A 27,240-nucleotide genomic window follows, 5' to 3' on the forward strand; every position below is an offset into this window, starting at 1 on the left:
TTCTGTCCCCACGCACACCCACCTCACACAACTGCATGGCACTTGGTGCAAGGCAAGAGGGAATTTTTTCTGGCACTGCCATATTAAATTTCTATGAGAACAACCCACTAATAAGAACAATATGTTGTACAAGTTCCTTTTCCTATTAGAAGCCCTACAAGTCAAGCCCCATAACTAAATACTTGTACTGGAAATCTTCCAACCATGACTGGAAAAACACGCTGACACCAAAGTTTATTTTATAAGACACCAGAGGGGTCACTTCCAGATTAGACCAGATTGAATTCTCCTCACATTTTGTGAAACTCTTCAGGAGATTTGTTGTGGCATTCCACAGTTCTCCAGGCAAAAAAGGGGGGGGGAAAAAAAGCCAAGCATACTGTATAGAGGCTGCAGATGCAAGAGTTGAACACTTCTTTTTAGAAAATACCAACCTACAATAACAAATAATTTTGTTATTCACAAGAGAATCATTGAGTATTGCAAAACTTGATAATTACTGATTCATGACAGATTTAGGAAAAACATCAGCTTAAGTAATCAGGTCAGGGCACTGCTGTTGACCACAGTGTTGGCAAAAGAAACAGTTTCTGTCTTCATATCTTTCATCAAAGTTTAACATTTTACAGTATTTAGCTTTTAGCACTTCATTGGTCCAGACCAGTAAACAACTGATAGCTTGAGAAGCAGAAGTTCAATTGTGAGCAAACATCTCTAGTTAGTATTATCTTACACCATTCACATACTTTTAAATTCAGGCTAGTAAAATCATTGAGGATCCCTGAGAGCTCTAATTTATTACTGCTGTTAATAAATTCACCAGATGATTAATCCCTTTTGCAGCCTGTCACCAAAGGTATGCTCTGTCACACATTGCCAACTGGGAATAAGGATTTCATTCAGATCTCCAGGTGGACAAAAAAACAGCCCTACTTTTTGTGAAGGTAATGTGTGTGAGCTTCATTTCCTCCTGGAAAATTAGGAGTTTTTCTCTAATAAAGATTGCTGCAAATAAATCCATTCCACTTCCATCCATGCCTCCATGATATTTTTGCCTGACGCTGGAAGTCATTCTGGAAAGGCAGCAGTGCAGTGCAAGAAGGCCTCTAAGTATTGTACCAGCTCTTCTTTCTCTTCTTGAGATTCACACTAAAACCCCCAAACTTCTAACAGTGAGAAACTGTTCATCCACACCAAGTAAAGATGTGTTTTGCAGAGGAGAGGATCCTGTCCTTCCCTTCACCTACCAACGCTGAGTCAAGTGTGTTCTAGCACTTGAAAGCCATTTTGAATACCACACCCTGCCACACTTCAGGCCTTGCTCACAGGTCCATTTCCTGCACTGTAGAAGGGCTGAACTAAATAATGGAGGTGAAAGTCAATTGAATGAGGAATCTGGAGTGATTCTATCCAAAAATGCCACTGACATTCTCTACATGGAAGTGCTCTGTATACATGCCATGTGACTGTTAACTTTGAATCATTATTAGCTCTAAAGGAATGTTGCACACCCCCTCAATCCTCCACCTTCAGAGAAACAAAATTATATTTCTCTTTGTGCTTTTAGCTAATGTCCTTTTGAATCCACTGAAGGAAGGCATGGGGAAAACATGGAAAGGCCCTTCTTAACAACTGCAGTGTCACAATCCTGAGGCCAAAGCCACCTCCTCTGGTTTTGTGCAATTCCTTTTAAAGCAGCAAGGAGGAATTTAGCAGCAGCTACAGGATTGTCCCCAAAAGCCACAGGCACAGCTACCCACAGAAATGGAACAGGCTCCCAACCCACTGCAGTCAGACCACACAAGTTTTGATGCATCTCCAGTGCAAGGCAGAGAAAGAATCTGACCCTTAGTCCTACAGCAGCAAGTGCCAAAAAAGCTATTTTACAATCACACAATCTAACAATGTGCTTCAACAGGCTTAAATCATCCATCTTCAGGATGACATATTTCTGTGTCCACAGCTTCATCAGAGATACCAGGCAGGAGTTCCAGCTACATTTGAGATTTGCATATTAAAGGCCTTCCTGAAAGATTTACAGATTCCAGGTACTTACAAACTGAGACAGATAATTAATAACTCAGCCACAGTTTGCTGACAAAATGTTGAACCAAGGGCTCTCCTTTGATTTAAGCTCAATCAATTTTGCTGTTTCTGCCCCAGTGTTTTCTTGCAGAAGTGGAATTTCTATGATAAAAGCTCTATTAAGAGTCTACATCTGAAAAATGAAGGATGAACGTGAGCAGAAATGCCCTAAACCAAGTCCTAAAACTCTGACACATTTTAAGTATTGCCTCTAGAAGTCAAAATTTTTTTCAATCACAGCTCACTGTTTAAAGTGCTGTCAAACATTGCAGTGAGAAAGGCATTTTTTTTCCAGGAGTAAGGGAGCTGAAAATTAAAAACCTTTTCTATATAAAATGGGGTAAAAAAGTAATAAATAGGAAGTCTGAAAGTAAAAACAGTGAGTAGGTAAATCCACTCTTCACTCCCCTCCTCTGCACTGATGGAAGGGGTTTTTGCCACATGCCTCTTGCGCTTTTAGTTGGGATTTTATAAACCCATGAAAATAAATAAATAAATAAATAAATAAATAAATGGAAAGCCATTAATTTGCCAGGGCTTTGGGCTTGCAGAGAATGAGAACTTGGACCAATTAATGAAAAGAATCCCTGTGTTACACGTGACATAAAGTGAATATGCAGTAGGTGATGTGTTAGTCTCTGACACAAATGACATGCTGGGGCTGTTCTGCAGCCTCTCCCCCTCAATGACTTGGAGATGTGGTGCTCCCACTGCCTCACTCCCAAAATTGATTTTTTCTCTGATGTGGGTAAACTCCTACAGAGCATATTTTGGGAGCATACAGGGTAATGGGCATTTCTGTGCCAGCTTTTTGTGGCATCATCCTCCAGCCTTTTCCAGAATTTTGATCCCTTTCAACCACAGGTATCTGCAAAGAGGGGTGAGAGGATAACCCCATCAATCTCACAGAGAGGAAAATCCCCACTGGCATTTGGATTCTGCTTTCTGTGGGACAGCTTAAAGACAAGCACTAAGCTTAATATTCCAGGGAATTCAAATGCTCTGATATACATCCTGTAGTATTAACATGCAGATATTGAGAAGAAAAGTTGTGTCTCTGGACAATAATTAATAGGTTAACTAAGCAGGTTGTTTGCCAAGTTCACCCCCACACAATATAAACAAGAAATATTTCTGCTGTTCCCCTGTTACTTTTTTTCTCAAAAGAGAAAGAAAGGAAAATCCAGGAAGTTCAGAAGATGCTCATGGAACCAAATTATAGTTTAATATATCTACTGATCCTGATGTTCCTGAATTGTAAAAAGCAAAGTGGTCCTTAGCAAGAGCTCTGCCTCATAAATCTGTTCCTGCAAGGCTCTCTTTCACTACAGCATTTCTGAGAGGTCTCAGTTTGGTTGTGCTGAAAGATCACAGCACTGTCACACTCAGGTTTAGGCCCACGAGGCTCTGCAGAAAGTTTTGTGTTAAGGGTTTCAAACATAAATGTCTGCCTTGAAGGCCTTTAGCACTTTCTGACCATCAGGAATACTCCAAATCCTCTTGAGAAAGGTTAAACTACTCACATTAATTCTCAAAATCTGCAGCTAAATACAGTGCTGGGAAATTGCAAAAATGAAAAGTAGGGCTTGAACAGGCTGCTGGAGCTGAGCTGCCAGTCAGAAATCCATGCTGGTCACACAAAGGTGTTCCACTCCTATCAACCCACACTCGCCCCTCTCAGAAGTGACAAAGGAAGAGAAATGGATTCCCTGCATGGAGGGAGGATAAAGAAAGGGCACAGAGTTTTTACTCATCCACAGATCCACAGCCATGAATGTTGCAGTGGATGAGTTCTGTCTGATTGTCCTTTCAGCTGAGGGGATGCTGAGGTGCCCACAGCCTCAGAGACAAACTCCTGGACTTGGAATGGGATCTGAGCATCCAACACAATCACTGTCTTTGGAAATCCTGGACAGGTAAGTGAATGCACCCACCCCACTTCCCTGGGCAAGAATCACAGTGACATCTTTTCCTCATCTTTTCCTCATTTCAGAGATTGTGGGATCTCAGCACCTCAGGACTGAGGTGCAGAGTGACCGAGACCACCCTTGGGGGGCTCAGAGGTCCTGGAATGTTGCCAGAAGCGTCTGGTGGCAGGACTTTGATCCTGCACGGGAGATGACACCTGTATGAGGACGGGAGGATTTCACTGGGATAAATGGTGAAGGGATAAGTTAATTAGAGTGTGAGATACAGGGTTTAGGATTTCTGTACAGGGGGGTCTAGAGAAGTAAGATGGAGGAATTGGGGCGTGTCCTGTCCTTCTTCTTCTTCTTCTTCTTGGCCTCCATCTTCTGTGGTGGTGGTGGCACTTTGGGATTGGTTCTTACTAAAAGTGCACTGGTTAATAAGGGTGAAAGGTATTGGGAAAAACAGGTAAATATTGTATACGTAGTTTTGAGTATAAAGATAAGTGACCACCCCGGGGGCTCTCAGTGTGCTCATGGCTGGCTGCTGTGCAGACCTCTGTTGGGCCGAGAGAAAATTTTGTAGATAACATACGAATAAACACTGAAGACCAAGAAAAAACCTGAAGACTCTTTTCGTCCTTTGGAGCGCGGGCTGCCCAAGGCCATCCCGAGCCTTTCCAGGTCATTAAAACAGCCGAGACAGCGACAAGAGACAGTGCAGCAAGAAATGATGAAATGATTTGCACAAAGCTTCACAGGAAGGCAAGCCTAGAGTTGAAAGCTGTCTCCAGCATATTCTGGGTGATAGTGGATTTGAATTCTGGCATTTCCATGTTGCCTCTTAGCCGAAGCAAGGAACTGCCCTCACACAGCTTCATCAGACAACAGTGTATGTTCAAGCTAGGATTTTGAATATCAGAAAGGCTGTCTGCTCCTCAGCTGGGTTATATTTCTGGGGAAAAGTTCTCATTTTAACCAAATTGGTTGAAACCTAGTACAAATCAGACTTCAACTCCTATGAGCAGCAATGCTGGTTTTCCAGAAGAAAAAGGGGAAGAAATGACAACTCCGGTGTACAAAAACCCCACATCAACACTGATGAATGTTTTCTGTGCTGCTGTTTCTCTTATCTGGCATGAGAAAGACAAAAAAAGAGAAAGAAAACCACTGCTAGAGAATGGAAAAGAGTTAAAAATGCACAGTATAAAAATGGAATAAATCAGAAACACAAGCTAAAGACAGGAGGAATATTTAAATTGCAGATCATCACAGTGCAATTTAAGCTACACTCCAGATTTGCCATATCTGAAATTCTCACCACATCAAAGGGTAATTAACCTGTATGGTTAATCCATAAAAACAGATATTCTGGGGTTGTGAGTACACTTGTGTAAGATGGACCTCAAAGTTACAACTGAGAAAACCCTGAGAAAACAGCCAGTAACCATATCACAGGAGTGTCACCAGGAGAGGTCTGCAGGCCTGGGAAATCCTCATTCCCTGAGATGCAAGAGGAGATGAACCCCACATGGAAAGTGAAATGGGCTCATCCTTCCCACACACCATCACCCCTCATTTCTTGTGCTGTTTTCAGCTGTATCTGCAAATTACTCATCCTTCCAAAGCCCTTCAATTGCCAATTTATTAGGGCTGCACAACTGCACCAACAAAAAAGATGGAAAACCTCTGGGAAATGCCTTTCCCACTCCCTCACTCTCTCCCTCTTGTTTCTTTTACTGACAAAGGACTCCAGTGGGAATAGTCACCACCTTATCTGGCCATCCAGATTTCTGCTGGAGTCCACAGAAACACACAAAACACAGGATCACATCCCCATAAAATGCAGCAGACAAGCAAATTGCATGCTTGACAAATTGTATGCAGACCACAGGATCTTTAGCAAAAATCAAAATAAAAAATGGCAACAACATTATACTTTAATATCCTTAGAGCATTGTTAGACATTTAAAAATGAAACACTGGTTTGCCCAAGTTAGCCAGAGGCCTCAGCATAACAAAACTCAGGCAAGATCTCTCATACAGGAGAAAACTTGAAGAAAATAAAGGCTGGAATTCTACTACTACATTTTTCTAATCCAGCTTTTGTATTTTTTCTCTGTCAGTTTTCTGTAATTCTGTGTTTGCATCATCTGTCACCTATGAACTCTACTGCAAAGCAATAAACAAAGAACAACAATAAATATATGTTTAGGTTGAATGGGAGGATTAAGCAGAAGGAGAGAATTAGTTTTCTGTCCCTTGCTACTGACATTTTGGTTCTTATTAAATTTTTGTCATTTCAACACCTGTGATAAGAAACTGATACAGTGAATTTTTACCATATGAAAAGTGAGAGTAATTCCCTAACACAGACCTTCTTTCAAATCAAGTTTAGAGTTCAGTAACACTTCATGGCACATACAATATACTCAGGATACCTCCCTTGAAGATAAATAAATTTGTAAAATATTACCTCAAAAAAAAGTTTAACATTTGTCATGTTTAAGCAGCAATAAAAAATCAGACACCTAATTTTTCACAGTTTATCCTTCACCAACATTATGTCACTTCCAAGCTGAAACATGGAAAAGAATTTGACATTTGCAGGCAGCGTGGCAGAAAGGCAGCCTGCCATGTTATCAAAATAATTTATGTTCTAAAATTCCTGTGAGTCCAACATGAAAATAGCATCTCCAGCACTCCAGCTCTGAGTTCAGACAACTCCAGTGTCACTGGATGTGACACACTCAGGGACAGAAACCTCTTCAATTGACACTGATGGTCCCCTGAGCTGACAAACATGAGTTGCTGAAATTCTCCATGTGCTTCATTTTCTGTTCTAGGGAGGGATGTTTGAAACAGGAAAAGGGGGTCAGATCTGGGAGTAGAGGAGATTAAACTGCAATTTTGTTTTCCTCCTTTTTGGGCTGGCCTCTAGTATCAATCTCAGCCTGCTCTAAATTATGTCCAGCTGTCTGCTGCCCCCAGGGACAATTCTAGCAGCCAGAATGAGTTGGGAGTGCAGTGACATTTTAACCACACACAGCTTTCCTTCAGCCTACCTATCCTTGGGTTTTTGAGGACAATGGGGGGTGGCAACACATCCTGCCAGGAAGAAAAAATGTGAACATCGAAGTCGTAAACACATTTGAGCTGAAGAATTTATGAAAATTGTGGGGTTTAAAGAAAGCAAAAACTGAGATGTGACAGAGTTCACCAAAACAGTAGGGAACAGCGTGCACCGTTTTCAGAAGGAGCCAAAAGTAAGGAAAAATAGGAAAATTAGGAACCAGCCTGACGGGATCTCTTCAATTGTTAGGGGCTGGCCTCAGCAGTGCCAAGCTGCTCGTGGGCAGCATGGAAGGAGGGAGGTGTGACCACAGGGACATCCTCAGACAGCCCAGATCTGTAAATATCTGTCCCTCAGCTCGTTCACATACCTCACACTCCCATCAGCATTTCCAAGTTCTGCTCTCCCACACCAGGCACGTTTCCAGCTGTCTCAGCAGGGAATAGCTGAACTACCAAACCACGGACTGAGTCTCCCACCTCCATCTGAAGGACTGACAGCCACCCTTGGCAGAACAGGGCATTTCAGCACATGTGTGACACTGGCTGAAGCCAAGGCAAGGGGATCCCTGCTCAGCCAGTGCTCAGACCCCTCCAAAATTATGTTCCTGCTCTCCTCTGCTCTGCAGAACATCTTTCCAGAGGGAAAAAACCAACTGCAGTCCTGTAATACAGGCAGTGGTTTCCTATGTGGTAGCTTAAGACAAGACTTTTTAAATTTTTTACTTAATCCAGAACCCAACAACTTAAATTTTGTCCTCTTTGCATGGCATGGATGACAATGCCACAATTCAAATGGCAATTCAATACTCAGCAATAGTATAGCCATAGTAGATAAAAGCAGTTATTATGCTATTTTGAAGTCATTAGATTATTAGAAATACCTGCATTTCTTTCTATAAGCAAGAAACAGGAAAGTTTGAAATATATAAGGGACCACATCACAAATTGGAATCCAATTTACACCACAGAAGTGAACAACTCAGAGTCAATCTAACACTGTGATGCTGTATTCCTAAATAATGACATGCAGGCTTTAAAGGAATCATTTTGGAGCAGGAGAACACATGTCAAAAGACAGCCTGTTAAATATGAAATGAATATGCACACAAAAGTACATGCAAAATGTCCTATAATGCAGTCAACTTAGATTTTCTCTATTCCACCATGTTGTTTCTTCTGTTCTTTATTTACCAGTGAGGTGTGTGGATTGTAAGTACATTTTCAGGAGTCCCACTTACCTGTAAGCACAGAAACTGCAATGAGGGAGGGAAAATCCTACCTTCTCTCACCTAAAAAATAAAAGACGGGCAACATATGGTTGCAGCTCCAAGTGTTCTAAAACTACCAGCTTGCCTGATTCTAGAACAGATAAGAAGTGATTTGATCCAGAGACAAAATTAATGAGCACTGTATGGCTGTCCAAAAAAGAACTCATGCTTTATGTAGGATCAGTTCTAACTGAATGTTAAAAATTATGGGGTTGTGTAGGAAAGCCATTCTCTAGGCCAGCAGTGTAAGACATTTTTTCAGATTTCCAGTTCTCCAGGCCCTTCATGGTCTACATTAAGGAGACAAAAACTTATTTTAGAACTAAAGACCTCCTGTTGAACTATAGGAAGAGAACAGAGGTGCTGTACTGTGCCACAGGCCCCGCAGAAGCCAAACTGGGGAATTAAATAAAGATCTAATGAACACGTTTCTGGACACCTTCTCCTCACCCAAACCCTCCAAAGCTTCTAAACCCCTGCAAGGCCTCCTCATCCTTCCTTCTGTCCATGAGCTTTCCCCTGGGTGGGGAAATAACAGCATTTCATAGCCTGGAATGATTTTTAGAAGTGATGATTGCTGAACTTGGGCCATGTCTGAGGAACAGGCACTGTCCTGTGGAGGGCTCCTCATGGCTTTTAACTACCAAATTTTTAACAGCCACAGCACATCAATAGTCCTGATATTTTAAAATTCACGGGGAGGTTTAGAGTAGATATTACTGAAAAAAAATTCAAGGAAAGAGTTGCAAAGCACTGAAACGGGCTGCCCAAAGCAGCGCTGGAGTCACCACCCATGGAAATGCTCAAAAATGTGTGGATGTGGGACGTGAGGGCAAGAATATTGGAAGTAAGTTCTGTTTGCAACCAAGTGAAGCGTAGGAGGTCTAAAGGCCTTTTTGTGAGTTTATTTTCTTTTTTATCTGCTTGTGTTCAGTGTTTGCCTTGCATAATGCATGTAATGGAAGGAGAGGAAATTACACAAGCTTGGACTGGGGAAAAACCCAGTTTTCCACTCTCATTTCCACATCTGGTTACGGTTGCAAATAAGACCAAGGCAGTGATGGACCCAATAGCCTCAAAACTCCTTTTTTCCAACCTTAAGCATTCTACAGTTCCATGACTCACGACAGACACCAAAACGATGGCCGTGCTGCGCTTCCTCGAAGATCCCACCTGGGACACGGCTGGGGTACCGGAGCGGCGTGAGGGAGAGGCTCCCGGGGCTGGGGTACCCGAGGGGCGTGAGGGAGCGGCTCCCGGGGCTGAGGGAGCGGCTCCAGGGGCTGGGGCACCAAACCGGTGTGAGGGAGCGGCTCCCGGGGCCGAGGCCGCCCTCCCCTCACAGCTTCCCGCGCTCCCGCTGCCCGCGCCGGGGCCGCGCCCGGGGCTGCCCCCACGGCCCCAACATGGCGCCGGGGCCGCACCTGCCCCGCGCGCTCCCGCGGCGCCGGCAGGGGGCGCGCGCGGCGCCGGCGGGACAGGAGCCCGTTCTATTTAGCCCGGGGCCGGCACCGGGCACGCACCGACAGCGGTGAGGGAACCGCGGCCGCCGGGTACGGACGGACAGACAGCGGCTGACGGCAGCGGGAGAACGGGCACCGCCGGCGCCGCACGGCACCGAGGGAAAGGATAGCGAGCGGCCGCCGGCACCGCACCGACACCGCGGGAAAGGGAACGAGCGGCAGCCGGCACCGCACCGGCACCGCACGGGCAGCGGGGAAAGGGAGCGAGCGGCCGCCGGCACCGCACCGGCAGCAGGGCAAGGGGAGCGAGCGGTCGCCGGCAGCGCAGCGGGGGCGGTGCACGGGAGCAGAGACCGGCGCTCGCCCGGTCCCGCAGGTAGGAGCGGGCAGCGCGGCGGCTCCGTGCCCATCGCCCCCCGGGCACGGCTCTGCCCCAGCGGGTCCCGCAGAGCCCGGCAGGTGGGGGGTGTCCCTCACGCCTCGCTTTGACCGAAAAATCACTTTTCTGCCCCAAAGCGTGCGGCGAGCGGGCAGTGCCGCTGCCCGCGCCTCGTCCGGCGCTGCTGCCGGTGAGCGCTGGGGTGTTTTAAACTCCACGGACTGGTTATTTCCGCCCCTCGCTCCCAGCTGGACAAAATCCCCGGGCTGGGAAGCGCGGCCAAGCCTCAGCCTCTCCTTGCGGGAGCGAGCGGGCAGCCCGGGCCGCCTGTCCCAGGTAGGGCTGGGTGGGCTCCCCCGGCAGGACCCGGTCCCAGCGGTGCCGCAGCCTCTCCCAGCAAAGCAGAGCGCTAAAAGCATTCCTGCTGGATTTGTTTTTCCTTTCTTTCAAGGTTCACGATGTTGACAGCTATGTTCTTGGCTGCGCTCGTTCTTACTACAGTACATTCGCAGGAAACTGAGGAAACCATAACGTACACGGTAAGGTTTAATAGACTCGTAGATAATTACTGCTTTGCGGGGATTCTTTGCTAAATGACCCTTAAGAAAAACCGAATTTCTTGCCAATGTATAGCATGTGCTACAGAGTTTGAATGTTAACCATAAAATAAGCTGTTCCTGCACTCTAACAGTGTTTAAAAGTTCAAGTTGACACGATTGAGCAAAATGCATTACAACTGCTTGTTTGGAAAAGTTTATCTGTGTACTCAGTTTGAGGGATTGAACAAAATTAGGAGATTTTAATAATTTTTTAATCCATTTTTATAAAGGCAGGGTCCCTAGGACTTTCATTTGAAATGTATGGAGTTTGACAGATAATTAGGTCAAACATTCTTTTGTGTTTTCTTATGGATGTTTCAAGCTGTTTTTAACAAAATGTAAGTACTTCCAAATTTGGGGCTCTTAATGAAGCATCTGAATCCTGGAGTGATCATGGGACTGTTCTTTTCTGAGCTGGATTTGAGCAGTGGCTTTGCATGGCTTGATAAAATTGTTCAAGAATACTGGAAATAGGTTCTGCTTGCAAGCAAGTGGCAGGCTAAGAGATTTAAAGGTCTTTTTGTCAGGCTTTTTCTTTTCAATCTGCTTGTGTTCAGTGCTTGGCTTGCATAATGCATGTCATGGAAGGAGTGGCAATTACCCCAGCTTGGGCTGGGGAAAAACCCACATTTTCACATCTGATTACAGCTGTAATCCCTGCAACTTGCTTCATATGGGTGGACCTCTGGATATGTGCACACACATCAACCCAATGCCACACAAGCAGAAAATTCTGCACACATGCAAAAAGTTAGAGAACCACAGCCAAAGCCCAGGATTGTGTCTTATACAAGTAATCCCACTGAAGTCAGTGGGATGGCTCAAGCAAGTAAATATTGCAGAGTTGGACCTTCTTGTAGAAGTTAGGGCTTAAAGAAGCCTCAAGTGAACATCAGGAAGTCAGTAATAAAATACTTTAACACTGGGCTTTAGAAGCATTAGCGTTTTGAAGGATGGGAGTAGTTTTATTTAGAGGCTTCTGTGATTTACTTTTGTTTTAAAGTCCCTGTATGTAAGTGGAAACTGAAGATGTAAGTACCTTTTGAAAATCTGGACTAAACAGGGATCCCACCCTCCTCCTTCCCCACAGTTATTATATGAGGGGGGTTTAATTATACAGCATTTCACATAATTCTGATTGTACCAATTGAACATTTCTAGTAAGATTTCTATGTGACTTGGGCACCTATGCTCCCTTTTCAAGGAGGTCTTAGCCCTTAGGTGCTTCACTGATGGTTAAATGCTGATCATGTAAAATGAAACAAAAAACCCCAGCTTTGGGAGATTTTGCTCGTGGGATGCTACTGTTTCTCATGCACACATTGTATCCATGGAGGGCCAAATCCTTTGCTATTGTAAAAGCCTTTGGCTGCAGTAATAGATGGACTTGGCTCCTTGCAGTTAAACAGACAGTACTTCTGTTGTGCATTAACAGGAATTGGGTGATTCAGTAAATGCATGAATTAGCTGTTTTCCTTTGGGTTTGCCTTTTCATAGCTACAGTAACTTTGGAGTTGTCAACTCAGCATGTAGTCAATCCTTTAGAGAGTGTCCACTTACCCCTTGGGGAGAAAAACCCTTCCAAGCTGCAACTCGCTGCCACATTTGACAAATCGCTGGTGTCACCTGCAAGAGAAGAAAATATTTTCAATGCTCCTGCTGAGTCAGAGTCTGTCAGTAACAAGTCCCTTAAAATAACTTGAGGATCGGGCCTGCAACAAGTGGATCTTGGCATCAAAAAATCAAGTTTGCCACTTGCAAGCCCCTCAGCAGCAGAGGAGTTGCAATAAGATTTAGCTTGCTTGACTGTGACTAATTACATTAGTCAACTCCATTCCTTTTTTGTATGGGGCCATTTAAGTAATAACCTGAGCAGCCCAAGATGCACCTACACAGCACAGTCTGGTTGATTCAATGATATTTTAACATTTTAAATGTTCCTGCTGCAGTTGGTAGCACCATGATCCTTTGCTAATCAGTCTCTGTAACTGTGACCTGCGATTAAAGTGACTGCCCTCTGGATAATTTAATGTTTTTGGGCAGAGGAATAATGAAGATGCAGAGCAGACTATTTAAAATCTTTCCTGAACTTGCTGGTGTGCATTGATATGAATAGCTGCTGAGTGTAGCCTTGTTTGAGTTCTGCAAAGTCTTGTGTAAATAAGTAGTCCTGCTGTTATAAACTCTAACCGTTTATTGTGTGTCTCACAATATAAATTGTCCTTCCTAGACTGCAGTTCCTGGAGTCATATGATTAAAAAGCATGTGAATGAATTTCCAGCTGTCATGGGATCCTTCTCCATTGCTAGAGTGCTAATGGGAGAGAGGATGAAGTCCAGGGGCACAGAGTCCTCTTGGTCCCTCTGGCAAACAGAGCCTGAATATGAAAGAGGTTCACCTGTTGGAAGGCAGGGAATGAGATCCAGTTTCAGAAAAACTTGTTGCTTTTCACAAAAAGATTTTCATTCTGGTCAGCTTGGTCACTCCAAAGATCATCCAAGGATTCAGCTAAGGAGAGATGGTATAGCACAGGAACAAGGGAATGAGAAAGCAATGGTTTTCTCACTTTGCTCCCCAGCCTGCTCACAACAAACAATATCTTGGGAACTTCCCAAGACAGAGGCACTCTCTGTGTGTCAATAGAACATTTTGAGTAGGAAGGAACTACAGGTTTTACTGCTCCTGCACAGCAGTGATGTACCAATTGCCATTTTTCTAGCCTACTCCAAGGTATTGCATTTTCCTTTGTGTCACACTTTGAGCTCACCGAATACCCTAGACTGTTTTTCCAAAACAAAGAATCCCAAGTAACCAAATTATTATTTTTTTTTCTCCACAGCAATGCACAGATGGCTATGAATGGGATCCTGTTAGGCAACGGTGCAAAGGTACAGTAAATAATTTTCAAAGACAGACTTGTCACTGGTATTCTTTAAGTATTCTCACTGCACACCCCTGTTTTGGACACGGAGGTGTGCGTGCATGTCTCGTCGTGTTCTTTGTGTTAATGGCTGTTGCAGAAGGTTCGACTGTTAAAAGCATGACTTGTGTTGTTGCTAACCACAGATATTGATGAATGTGAAATAGTCCCAGATGCATGTAAAGGTGGGATGAAATGTGTTAACCACTATGGAGGATACCTCTGTCTACCCAGAACAGCGCAAATTATTGTAAATGAGCGAGAAGAAGCAGCAGCAGAATCCACAAGTGGTCGGAACAGCGTCATTCGCCGGACCCCGGCCGACCCCCAGCGCGCCACTCCCAACCCAAGCCACCAAATCCAGTGTGCAGCTGGGTATGAGCAAAGTGACCACAACGTGTGCCAAGGTAAGCCAGGCCTGCCTGCCTCCTCCTGCTCCCGTGCAGCTGCAGTGGGGGTGACCACAGAGCCAGGGGAGGACAGCCTGCAGCACTTGTGCTGAATGCAAGGGGCTGGTGCTCCACGAACACCTTTAAAAATACAAAAATAAAATACAGAAATGTCACTTTTTGTTGAAGGCATCAGAATGTGCAGTTTGTTGCAACCTTTACAGTCTGTTCCATCTGCTTTTGGGCTAAAGAAATGAATTAATTCCATTGTCTGTAGCTCCTAAAAAAAGTCTTAAAACTACTCTAGTGAAGCATTTTGTGTTGTATTAAGTATGCCTAGGAAAGAAATGAGTGAACAATGCAGCAAGGCATAAGCAATTTGGAAAGGTTTGCAGAACTCTGTATTTTTCAGTAAGTGAATGCTGAATGAACTAAAAATAACCACAGCATGAACTTTTGCTTAGAGCAGGCTGTAGTGTAGAAGGGTCCTGTATTTTTACTGTGGATAAGGACTATTCCTCCAGCAGTAGGAACCCAACTTCTGAGCAGCTTGTGCCCTTGTGATCTCTGTGGAAGCAGCCCTAGGCAGACCCTGCCAGTTTGCTCCCAGTCCCAGCCTTGCCACTCTTTGAAACTATGGCAATGAGGAGCTTTCATCTGAGTGTACATACACCACACACAGTGCCAAAAATTCTCAGGGCATTAGCAATGTTAATTGTATGCATTCAGGAACCAGCCTCACAAGCATTTCTGTAAACTAAGACTGTTTCATTTATTATTTTATATAAACAGTTTACTCTTCTACTTGCTGAAGTAACAAATGTTTTGGCCATTGTTTTGTTTTCTTTCATAGAAATATATTCTACCCCTTGCTCACAAACTTGCTTTTCAAGCACATTGGAGGGACACCCGTGCAAAGAGAGGGCAAAACTTGACCTCATGGTTCATCTTTTCCACTTTGTGGCCTGTAGCAGTATAATCACAGAAAATAGTACTTTAGGGACTGTAATCAGGGCAGGCTGTAATACACAGTGGTAGTTTCCTTCTCCCTGGTATTCATGTACACAGGACATTATTTATCACTAGTAAGTAAATTCCCTGTCATTCTGGACCACAGCAATCATCATGGAGGCTGGAGGAGTTATTTTTGTAGGCAAAGCCTCAGAGTTGCATTTCCGGCTTATCTGCTCATGTCCAACATTTCTGTCACTCTGATTCAAGAATGTCAAGTACAGAACCTACCACAGGAGGTCAGATCTCCTTAACCCTGGGCGTTCACTGGGGGTCATCAGGGGAAAATCTAAATTTTCCTTAGATGGAAAATTGGCTTTTTCCTTAGTTTAACTTGGCAAAGCAGCAGCAAAGCCAGGAGCAGAACTGCTGGGTTTGGCCTGGTACCCCCTCCTTCAGGTGATGCTGCTGGCACTGCTCTTCACTGGTAAACTGTAATAAACTGTTCCAACTTCAGCACATAACATTTTTATTTTGATAAAAAATGCAAGTCATGCTAGAAAATGTCAAAACATGACTGTCCCTTTTCTATGCTGGCTTTAGATATATAAATTTGGGATACAGTAGGGCAGTTTGACAGCATTTAGTACCCATACTTTGTGCTCCAAACAAAGGTTGAGGTTTAAGTGAGAGACTGACAACTGGTTAAGGTTTCTGTTTTGTTGAGGAGAGATTGGTGGTGATAGATTACTATTACTTTACTCCATGCTCTGGCTTCCTGGAACTTGCAGCTAAATATTTCTATTCAATTCCCAAATCTTTGGTTAATTTATAACAACAACAAAGTGTTCTTACAGTACCAGAAGTTTTAACCAGCAGGCACACAGGCTATGGTGAAATCTTGGGCTTGACTGCATTGAGCTATTCATTTCCTCATGCCAACATTTCAATCTAAATGCAGAAAGCATGGAAATATTACTGTTTGAAAGCTGAAATGTATTGGATTGAATGCATTCCAGCTGGAAAAAGGGTAGTGGACAGTGTGCTTGAAATGAAGGATGAAAGAGTTTTGGAGCACTTAAAGCATGCATTCAGCTTCATGATCTTCATACTTTTCACTGCTGAAAATATCTTATAAAAGATAATCTTGATCAGCAATGGTCCCGCTGCGGATTTATTTAATTATGGTTAAAAGACTTTGCTATGATAACTGCTCGAGGCTCCTAGGGAGTGTAACTTACAGATATAGTCACACTTAAGCTTGTTTTATTGTTTAGTAAATCAAATATGAAGTCCAGCTCCTTCTAATTGTTTGCAGATGTATGACATTTTCCTTCCAGTCCAGCAGCACTAAGTATTTTATAACCAATGTGAAAGTGTGGAGACCTCTGTTTCAAACAATAACATGCTCCAAGGAGCTGAATTACTGACATCATGCTGCAGTGTGAGGGGCCTTCTGTTTTAGCACAAGTGTCCACTCCCTTTTCAAGCATGGAACAGTGTGGGAATGACAGGCCAAACACACTCCTGGGTTTGGAATAAATGCCCATAAACGACCTGGTCCTGGAGGACTTCACTCCAGTGATGTGCTGATACACATCTTTATAATTACTGGTGAGCAGAAACATGTTCTAGTGTGTTAGAAATAGCGGTAGCAAACATTTCCTGGGACATTTTTAAGATATTCTTTATGAGCAGTGATGTGAGGAACTCCCGAAGTGAAGCAAAGATGAGGGAGGTTATTCTGGAGAAAGGTCTCTGATGTGGAAGAAGTTGTGCTTCAACATAAACACTTGAAGTGTGCTTTAAATTCTGAGTTTCTGACCTTACCTAATCCCCTCCATCCCCATCCCCAGCAGTTCCCACTTCACTGTCACTCCTAAATTTGGTCCCTAAGGGAGATTCCCATATGTGGCACCTGGTCCCACTTTCAGGAAGCCACATGGATGTTCAGCCCTGTCCCTCTGAGGGTATCACTGTAATGGGAAAGAGCAAAAAACATAGTAAGAAATAATTTGAAACAAATTACTGAGTTAATTCAGGTTCCCAGATATTTTTTCCTTGATAAAACCCATGAATAGCTGCACTCCGTGCCTGCACTCAGGCCTGAGTTTTATTTTACTTTGTTGTTAGGCTCTCTGTGATTTGAGTCTGCTCCTATTGAATTCAAAAGAAAATCACCCAATTAATTCAATTTTGTCAAACCTAGTCTGCAAGAAAGTACTGGCTTCTCCTAGAATGTTAATGACACTTGAATGCAAAAAGGGACCAAAAAAGGTACCAAATAACCTGTAAACTTGAGAAGGGAAAGGAACTCATTTTCCTTAATTCCTGTCATGTTGGCAACACAAGCAATAAAGTAAGCAAACATTTTTGCTCCTGAGCTAGATTAGCTTTTGCTGTTTCTCCAGCCTGTTTGTAAGCCTTTGAGCTGCTGCAATGTCAGATTCAGGAGGCAGACAGATTGCAATATGAGAGATCAGTGCTTGCTCCTGTGAGAGAATGACATTTTTCCAGAGTTCTGTCCAGATTTGGAGGACATTGGTTGCTTTTTTCCTCCCCTGTGGAAGAAGGAAAAAAATGAATTTGTTTTCTGTTCTGTGGTTATTCTTCCCACTGTGAAATCACTTTAGGTATCCCTACACTGGTAGATGTTAAGTGGTTTTTTGTTTTGTTTTTTGGTACTTTTCAAAGTAACTTGTCATACTCAAGCTATGCTTTTGACTCCAGAAGTTAATTGTAAGTAAGTCAAATAAGACTAAATTTTGCATCTGTAGAATCCTTTTTGTTGTTGTCCTGTTAAGGAGCGAGGGACAAGGGGGAGCAGTTCATGATGTTTGCCATAGAACAATCACTTTATATTATATATATTTACATATGTCAGGGATGTGCAGCTGGCACATGAAGAACATTAAAGGTGTGGGAGTGCAGGTGCACTTGGCAGAGCCTGGCTGCGCCCTGGCAGGAGGCTCCTCCCTGGCATTTTGGCTGGGGCACTGCAGCTCCTAATGAGCTCCACTCATTGCTTCCCCTCCCTGAGAGCTCCTGGAACGTGCCGCCACATCCAGCCCAGCTGAAACTCAACCTGAAATGCACCCCAGGGGTGCCACTAATGTGCCACAAGCACTAATGAGCACTCAGCCCTCAGGGCCAGACTCCAGGGAGCCTCAGAAGTGCATGGACTGAGATTTTGGAGCCTCTGCACAAAGCTGGGATCTGATCCTATGGGCTCAACCCATTTTCTAATGCAGACGCAGCCTCAAATACAGCCATAGATGTTCCCTAGCCATGGAAATGGTTTTGAGAGCTTTTTGTAAAATATTGTATCATCCCAAGTTTTCCCCCTTCCTGTAGGTAAGGAGTGCTTTTAAAAATGCTTCAGGGCTCCTTGTGGCTGCCCCATCCCTGGAAGTGTCCAGGGCCAGGCTGGATGGGGCTTGGAGTAACCTGGGACGGTGGAAAGTGAAAGGGGTGGAACAAGATGATCCTGAAGATCCCCTTCCAACCCAATTTATTTTGTGATTCTGTGACACCACTAGGCCTGTTGAGTTTGAGGATAGGGTGAGGACAGAGCCTGTGGCAGGAGAAATGAGGCCTGGTTGGGTGGTTTAGGATGGCAGCAGCTCCAAGGGCTCCCTCAGGCTGTGTGTGCAGCACTCCAGTGAGTGGGGAGCACTTGTTGCCAGCTGCAGCCACTCTGAGACTGACCTGGTCACATGTGCCACTCCAATGCTCATCACTGGGACAAGCCATAGGAATTCTGCAGGTCTAAGAGGATCTACAGAAGGACACAAGCTGACACTTTCACAGCTCTCTGTTCATAGCCTCCAATTAATTCCTTGTACATTTGGATACATCATGCAGAGATCATCTTTCATCATTCCTTCCCCAACCAACTGTTCAAGCTGTTAATCTGTGAAGCTGCTGCACTCTGCTGCAAAGCAGCATCTCTTTAGCAGCCCTCAGGGTCCACAGGGGCGTTCACAAAACCCCATCTTGTTTTGAGGGCCTGGTTCTGGGCATTTTTGAAATCAGGCCACTCTGAATCATCTTCCCATCTGTGCTATTTGCACAGCTGTGGGTGTCAAGTCAAGACCTTGGAGAGATATTCTCTGTTCTGTCTGACCATTTTACTGTGAACATCCATCACAAGCATAAATACTAGCAGCTGCTTTCCTTTCCCGAGTCAGTCAGTGCTTTCCCATTGTCCTGAGCCCTGCAGGAATACACTCAGTGTGTTACAGTTACAGATTCCTCCCATTTGCTCATCGTGCTAAGTGTGCTAGAGGCAAGCAAGCTTCCCCAAATTGTATTTACCTTAGCTTCCTGAATTGGGATTATGCAGGCAAGCACTGGATTTCAAGTTTAAGTAAACTCATTAGCAGTTCTCATGGCTTCCTGCAGCAGGAGAATGGGATCACACAGTAGTCACCTCAGCCGTCATCCTCGTGGGCTGCATTTGTTGATTTTAAAGCCTGTTGCCTTAGTAGCTCGGAGGAGGCTGATGTTTTGACAGACAAAACACAGCAAATGGATTCAGGAGGCACATGGCCTGAAGAAAGTCCAAACTCCAGCCATCTGTCCTCCTTCAGAATTCCTGTCTCTAAGCCGGAGGTCTTTTTCACAATGCAATCAGGAATAACACCAGATAGCAGAGGGGAAGAATGTGCTCATGCCTGGTCCTGACTTGGCACCCAGAGTACTTGGCACCTCTTGTAACAGCTCAGAGCACTTCTTTCTCTCTTGAGGAATTCCCTGTACCTGCTGCAGACATTGAGATCTGGGCATCCCACAAGGCAGGAAAGCCACACCAGGAGTGAGGGCTGTCACCTGCTGCAGCAGAGGGCACAGAACAGCACTTGGGGCAGCACAGGCTGTGCTCCCTGTGCCAAGACCTGCTCTCAGAGGGATACATTCCACAGCATCACAGTGCCAAGGCACCCTGGCAGCTGCTTGTAGCACTTCTCTCAGGTAATTTTATGGTGACACTATTGCCACTGGGATTTCTCACTGTGCTTGCTCTGAGCAGTTGTTTCCTCCCAGTCTCCTGAGAAAGGCTCTGTGCTCCTCCTCTCCCCAGTTTTTTATTCAGGAGGGTTTTCTCTCAACCACCACTTTTTTCCTCCATTTTCAAACCTGATTCCTACATCAGATTAATCAGTGTATAAAGGAAGTGCTCTTACCTGGGTTTTATTTTCACTCCTGTACTCTGGCTTACTGAGTCACATTTGCTAGAACGTTTCTGAAGGATCTCAGCATTGCAGACACATTTTTCAAAGGTCCAAGATTTTTCTTGAGCATCCCTAGTGATGGAACACAAATTTAGGAAGCTGGAAAACTAGTGCAAGAGCTGAAATTTGAAACTTATTTTCCTCATTTTATTCTCTTTCCAAGTGCTATCTCCCTTCCCATGCTGGCCAGGGCAGATGATAGCTGCTGCCAAAACAGCCCTGCAGGAAGAACAAAGCTTCCTGCAAAGGCAGCAAAGACCTGTTTGATTGCTTCCTGCACCACCCAGGGATGCTGTTCTGCTCTCCCTGTCCTTTGCTAGGGAATCCCAGCCAAACCCAGAGTCTCCAGCACTGCAGGAATTCATTCAGGGTGGTCACACTTGCTGCTTTGCCATTTTCCTACTGTCAGAACCAGTGGGAGTGTTACAGGGCTCCCTCCTAGCAAGATATTTTTGGTCTGGTAGGAACCACAAGGAGAGTGTAATTTTTGAGTTCACCTACCAGGTTGCATCCTAAACATTCCACACTTTTTGTGGTGTAGTCAAGTCCTCTTGTGCAGCACTTTGTCATGGCAACCCCTTTGTGCTGTGTCTGTGTTAACTGGGATGAATGGAAGCTGAGCTTGCCCACCTCCTTTCATTACTTAAAGAATATTTATTCTTTTCTTTCCCTCTGAGATGCTTTTTGAGCTGCCTTTTCTGGGCTATCATAATTTATGCATGGTCTAGAATGAGTCATGTGAAATGTAAGCCTCCTTTGGGCTGAAGGTTCTTATCAAAGGGAATTTTTCCACATACCTGTCAAAGGGTTTAGATGCTTCTGTCCACAAGGTTGGAAGATCTCAACTGGCCTTGTAAGATCTCTGTTCTCTGTAGGACAATGGAATAGGTAATCAGACATATAAAGTTCATTAGTAAAAAGTACAAAATTTCACAAAGAAATATCTGTTTCATCTTTAATTTGCTAAATTTTGTTTTCATAGCAGCCAGCTAGCAACAGTTTTGAAGAGAAAGTTATTTGCCATAATTCAATCGACAGCAAAATGTAATCTGAAAAAAAACCCTATACTAAATACACAGGAATGCTGTGTGTACCTTCTTTCATCTACCTTTTAACTTTACTAAAAATACAAGAGGGACTTGCAAATTACAGAACTCTGAACTATTTTAGCACACATGTAGTTATTATAAAATACCTTTAATGCTCATTCCCATTTGTGTCTCATTTGTTAATCTGAAACCATGTTAAATGTTGTAAGCAGAGTAGAGAAATGTCTAGTTTTTGTTAGGTATAATTCTATGATCAAAGCTGAAAAAAGTGACTAAGAAAACATTTGTTACACACACTTTTATAAGTTACAGTGCTAAGAAAAAGTTCTTGAGGCTCAGGAATGAATTAGACCTTTCCTGGCAAAATATATCCCAAGCTCTTAATTAAGCATTTTTAAAATTAGATTTTCAGTAGCCCCTTGTCTGTTGCTGTTACTGAAAAGCTTAAATAAATAACTCCAAAGGGAAATTCTTCAATGGAATGACAAAGGATTCAGTGTGTGAAGGTCTGGCTCCTGGGAAGAGATGTTTACTTTGGGAAATTCTCAATCTGGCTTTATTAACTCCTGATTTAAAAAATTCATGCCTTTGAGTGGACATTAATTAATTAAGCCTGTTTTGATGAGCTCTGAGCAGGAGAAGACATTGGTGAGCCTTCAAGAGCTGGATTTAACCAGAAGGAAACTCCTGGTCTGGTGCATGACCCAGCGTGAGATGATTTAAGCAAATCTGACCCTGCACTTGAGCATCTTATGGGATATAAACCCCCAGAATTCCAGAAAAGCAGTAATTTGGACAACGAATTCCTGAATATCTTGTAGCTTTATAAATTTAGAAAGAAATCCTTATCAATACTGTGAGAGCTGATTGTTGTCAGAAGTACTTAGAATTGGGAAATACAAGGGCTTTTGACAGGTAACAATGTTCTGTGTGGTTTTAAAGAGGCTGCCAGCAAGTTAATAGCAATCTTACACAGAGCAAAGGAATCAAACATGGCAAAATGAGCAGAAATTTAAGTGTGATTTTAGCTGATGTGACCTATTTTATAAAAATAAAAACCAGGAGAAACAGTCTCTCTCCTGTCTAAACTTATTCTGGGGAGCATTTTAAGTGCTTGGGATACAGAGTAGGTAGAATTAAAAACACTTTTAGAAGCACAACAAATACTTGCTTGTAGTTTTTAAAGCACTTTCTTCTTAAATGAATTTGCTCTCAAGGGATTTTCTTATCAGGAGCCAGTTCTCCACAGAACTTGGAGATGATAAAACATGGACTGGATAAAACAAGGACTTGTGTGTCACTCCTTGGGTGAGTTAAACAGGAATATAGGAATATTTCACAGGGAGTGAGCATAGAATCACATTAGAAATAAGCAGGGCTTTGGAGCAACCCCTGCTCTGCCCCTGGGGGCTGTGGATGACACCTGACTTCATTCCTCCCAGAAGTTGTTGGAGCCTAAATCAGGAAAGAGAGCAGAATCCAAAAGTCATTCCCACTTCCCAAGGGGAAAGAAAAATCGTGTTCTTCCCTGACATCATCCTGCCTGTATGTGCTCTGCATCCAGACCTTCCTCACTCTTATCTGCCTTAACTTGAAGCATCAAGACAGATTTTCTTTCCCACTCTCTCCTTGTGTGTTGCTGGAGTAGAAAATAATTTGGGGATGGTTGCAATACCCAAAGATACTGCTGACACTTCCAGCACTTTTTCCCTGGAGCAGAAAGCACTGTACAAGCAGATAAAAATTATAGACTTAACCCCACTGAGCACCTTTTGGCTTTCTGGTGTTTGCAGGAGCAGCAGAACCTTCCAGCTTGAATTAACCTGAGGTGGAAGAGAGTTAGAACCAAACTTCTGAGAGCATTTGTGCAGGAAAAGTTGGGTGAAGGAAAAACACACACCCATTTTCCCCATTGCAAACACTGACCATTATTTAAACAATCCAGAAACTGTATTCCTAGATTTTAATCTTTTAATCAGCATGTGAAAAAGGATGATTTTGGGGAAGGGAAAACTTTGTTGTGTGTGTTACAAGACAAAGTATTCCTCTGTTAGAAAGTGTGGCTCTCTATGCCTATAAAAAGGGAAAATTCCCCATTTCTAGACAAGACATTTTTACAAAAAAGTTGCTTCATTATGTATTTAAATCCAAACATTCTCTCCATTCTGGTTACACTCAGAGTTCAGTATCCACTGTGAGGAGAATCTCTTCCTTACTATGTATGCAGATTTATAAGGCTCCAGGCACCTTTGAAATAAATTGAAAGCACAGCCATGTAATGGAGCCAAACCCCAAAACCAGCCAAGGGGATCCACCCAGCAACACCCTCGAACACCCTCAGCTCTTCCCCTGAGCACAGCTTCAGAGTGCTGGTCTTGATCTTGTCTCTGCTTTCTCCACCCTCCTAAAAGCTTCCTGGGGGATTCCCCAGCTCCAGAGCCATGCAGGGGCTGTTTGGCATGCAGGAATAGTTCACTTGCTTGGTTTCCTTCCCTCTCAAACAGCTCAGGAGCAGGGCAGCTGTTTGCAGAGCCTGGGACAGGGGGACACTGAAAAACAGGACAACAGGAGAGAGCAGCAGCTTGGGTATGAAGAGAGGCTTTGACAGTAGATCAAAGTGTAGCAAAACCATACAGAAATAATGAAGGCAGGTTTGTAGCTGCTTTTTCCCACTTCGAAATTGACAGTTTGAGTATTTGTGATGCTGGAAAGTGGCATGGTTGGAGAAGGAAATGCTTCCCAAAATCTCTGCCATGGGATGGGAGTGAGGCCAACAGTTTAGGAACTTGATCAAACAAAGGTCTGGACATTTAATACAGTGAGAGCAGAAGTTAAAAAGCAGCAACTTTTGAAAAGGTTAACAAACCTAATTTATGCTTAGGGCAGTCCTCAATTCTTAACAAATGTCAAGATTAGGTTGATTGTTGAGGAGCAGACTGGTGATATCTGTACTTTTCTGAGGTATGTCCCAGTGCCCACTTTGAGAAAGCACAGTCAGAATGTTTTCCATCTCTCTGGATTTGGTGGTTGTTATCTGCGGGTTGAGCACCAAGCCAATTCCCCCAAGCTTTGGCTAATCAGCCTGGTGCACATCAGATGTTCAGTCCCATAATGGAACCACTTCTGGCCCTACAGGCTGCAGAAGGCTGAGTCTTTTTTGGACAGCACAGATCAGTGTAGTTTTGTTAAAAATTAAAACCATTGGGAAATTCAGACAAATGTTTCTGTAATTCTGACAAAGTGGTGTATAAATAATCCTATTGTTAGCTGTCAAGTGGAATTTATATATAAAACAATCAGGTATTGATATCAGAACATTGTCATCACAGGAATCAGGGTTTGTTATTGTGGGGCAGAGCAAGCAATACTGAAATTCAGTGACCCTGAGTACTGGCACAGCTTCCAGGGGCCTCCAAGGTCCCATTCTCCTGAACAAGATGTGCATGGAGAAGGAGCTGTCCTTCACTAAAACAGCCTCATGGGGCATGCACCTCCTGCCTTAAGGGCTGGACTTGATGACCCCTTTTAACTCAGAGGATTCTGTGATGTGTGACTGAGCCAGCACATCACGCCCCACACTTGCTGTGTTCAGTGATGCATCTGGGACAAAAGCAGCAGCAGGAGCAGCTCATTTCATTCCTTGCATTTGATTCTTTGTTTTAGTCTGATCTGTCACACCCAAGCCAGCCAAAAAGTGGCCTCAGCACGTTCTGGCTGGTGAGGCTGAGGAGCCCCGGGGGCTCCATTCACATGCCTCATGTGTGACCAGGCTGGGGCTGAGGAGCCACTGCACTGCCTGGTCCTCAGGCTGGGGTCCCACCCCTGCCACAGCCCCAGCAGGAAGCTGGAAGCAAAGCATTAAACACACCAAAAGGACTGCTTGGATTTTTCACATACTCAATGGCCATTGGGGGGTTCAGCCAGCAAGAAAAACCCCAAGTGTGTAAGAAGAGGAAAAACAGCAAAAAGGCAGCCGGAACCAAAAGTGGTTTTTCATCTGGCTGTAACATTGAGAGCAGGACAGCCGTGGGATGTGCCTGGATGGAGCCTATCCCCATGGAATGCACCATCACACACATGGCTGTTCCAGAGCTCCAGAGCTGCCTCTGTCACACACAGCCAGCTTCAGACAGCATTACTGTCCCGTTGGGATGCACTTGGGATGGGCTGCACACACAACAGCCCTTAAAAACTGGAATGATAATATGCAGGTTTTTCCATTCCTATCATTTGTCCTTAATTGAAAAATTAAATGCTTATGTCCCATTGTTAACTATTCTTAGCACTAATTTCACAGTTTAGCCCAGTGGTCACCAACTGGTTTCCTTACAGTTCTTCTCTTAATTCACAGCTGGGCTGAACTTGCTTGGTTTGAACTTACTTAGGTTGCATTAAAAAAAGTTGTGTGACAGTCCCCACATGATTTAATCAGAAACCTCACTGTACTCAATTCCTGCCCAAAAAACACTATAAAAAGTCAGAGGAAAGAAAGGTAGCAAAGTTCTCCATTCTGGTTAATAGCTTAGAGTCTGTTTACAGCAGCCCAGTTCAGGTGAGAAGGAGCCTTGGAATGTCTCCAGCCTGGCATCTTGCTCTGATCTGAGATCAGACCTGGGAGATTTATCCAGTCAGGGCTTGAAAAACCCCATGGAAGTAGAGTACAGAATTTTTCTGGGCACCTGTTCCACATCTCGACTGCCCTAATGGTGAAAAAAGTTTTCCCTGTACCTAGAATCCCTCCTTACAATTCATCCTGGATTGATACACACAAAAGAGATGTGCTAAAAATGCAGACTTGGGGGGAAACCACATTTTTTGTTTTCTTACAAATGTGTAAGTGAAAAAGTGTTCTCCATAAGGGGAGGTAAAAATTTTGGGCAGCCCTAAGTTTGAATGAAAACATTTTCCTGAGGAGCAGACTGGCTGAATGTCATTCCCAGCCTCCCATGACCCAACTCCCACTACAAGTGAAGCTCTGCAGCTTTTTAATTTCCAGTTAAAAACAACCAAAAAATAATAGTATCAATGTGTGTCCACAAACAAGGAAAGAAGGGAAGTTTCACTGATCCATGACTGTGCTTACTTGAACTCTGAATAACTGCAGATATTTTCATAGCTAGTGCCCACCAAGCTTCTCCAAGTACTGAGAGAATATCAAGAATGATTTTAACAAACAAAATCACTGTTTGTACTTTGAAGTGTCACATTAAGACACCTTCAGTTGCATTCCAGCATTTAAACCACACATTCAGATCCCAGTATTTTCCCTGACACCTTTGCACATGCCTCAGTTTACACAACTGCTCACTGCTGGCCTCAATCAGGTTGTTGCTAGGAACTTTTATTTTAAAACCCCTCACTAAACTTGCCAGAGCAAGCCTGCAATACCAGGCACACGCTGATCCTAGTCATGGGTGGGTAGGAAATGCTTGAGAGTATGGGAGGGAGTAGCCTTGATGGGAGGAATTGCCTGTTTACTCAGCTTGCAGCTCCATTGCTGGGACACTTCAGATCCCTCTGCTGAATATCCCCGCTTGTCTCACATCTACCAATGCTGCCCCTTTTAGATACCCTTCAATTCTTGTTTCTCTTCAATTCCTTACTCTCCCCTCCTCTTTTCTTTATTAAACTCTTGGCAATGAGGGCCAAAACCTGACAGAAAACAGCAGTTCACACTGTGGTCCTGGATAAATTATGGTACAATTAGCAACGTCACTTTCAAAAAGTTAATGAAATAAAGCTGCTCCTTTAGGAAACCAGAGACTTTACAGCTGATGATTTATGGTGACTCAAACAGGACTGTGAATTCGCAGTGCCAAATGAGGCCATGCTGTCACTTCTACTCACTAAATACCTCATGCCACTTCTCTAGGAAATGAGGCCTGGCTTGGTCACAAGAACCAGCTCCTCAGTGTCTCCTCTGT

At 43.9% G+C, this 27,240-nt stretch overlaps 1 protein-coding gene across 2 annotated transcripts in view; it reads left to right on the top strand.

Moving 5' to 3' along the window:
- Positions 1-9,901: 9,901 nt before the first annotated feature.
- Positions 9,902-27,240, top strand: part of EFEMP1 (EGF containing fibulin extracellular matrix protein 1) — a 45,265-nt gene continuing 27,926 nt past the window's right edge. The window contains exons 1-4 of one of the 2 annotated variants that reach the window (XM_058020454.1): positions 9,902-10,174; positions 10,629-10,716; positions 13,616-13,664; positions 13,843-14,103. In XM_058020454.1, the coding sequence (XP_057876437.1) occupies positions 10,636-10,716; positions 13,616-13,664; positions 13,843-14,103 (391 nt within the window). In that variant the 5' untranslated portion in view covers positions 9,902-10,174; positions 10,629-10,635. Of the gene's footprint in view, positions 10,175-10,439; positions 10,514-10,628; positions 10,717-13,615; positions 13,665-13,842; positions 14,104-27,240 lie in introns of those variants that run through there. The other variant, XM_058020456.1, reaches the window with a different exon arrangement.

This window comes from Melospiza georgiana, chromosome 3, assembly GCF_028018845.1.
Source record: "Melospiza georgiana isolate bMelGeo1 chromosome 3, bMelGeo1.pri, whole genome shotgun sequence".
NCBI lineage: Eukaryota > Metazoa > Chordata > Aves > Passeriformes > Passerellidae > Melospiza > Melospiza georgiana.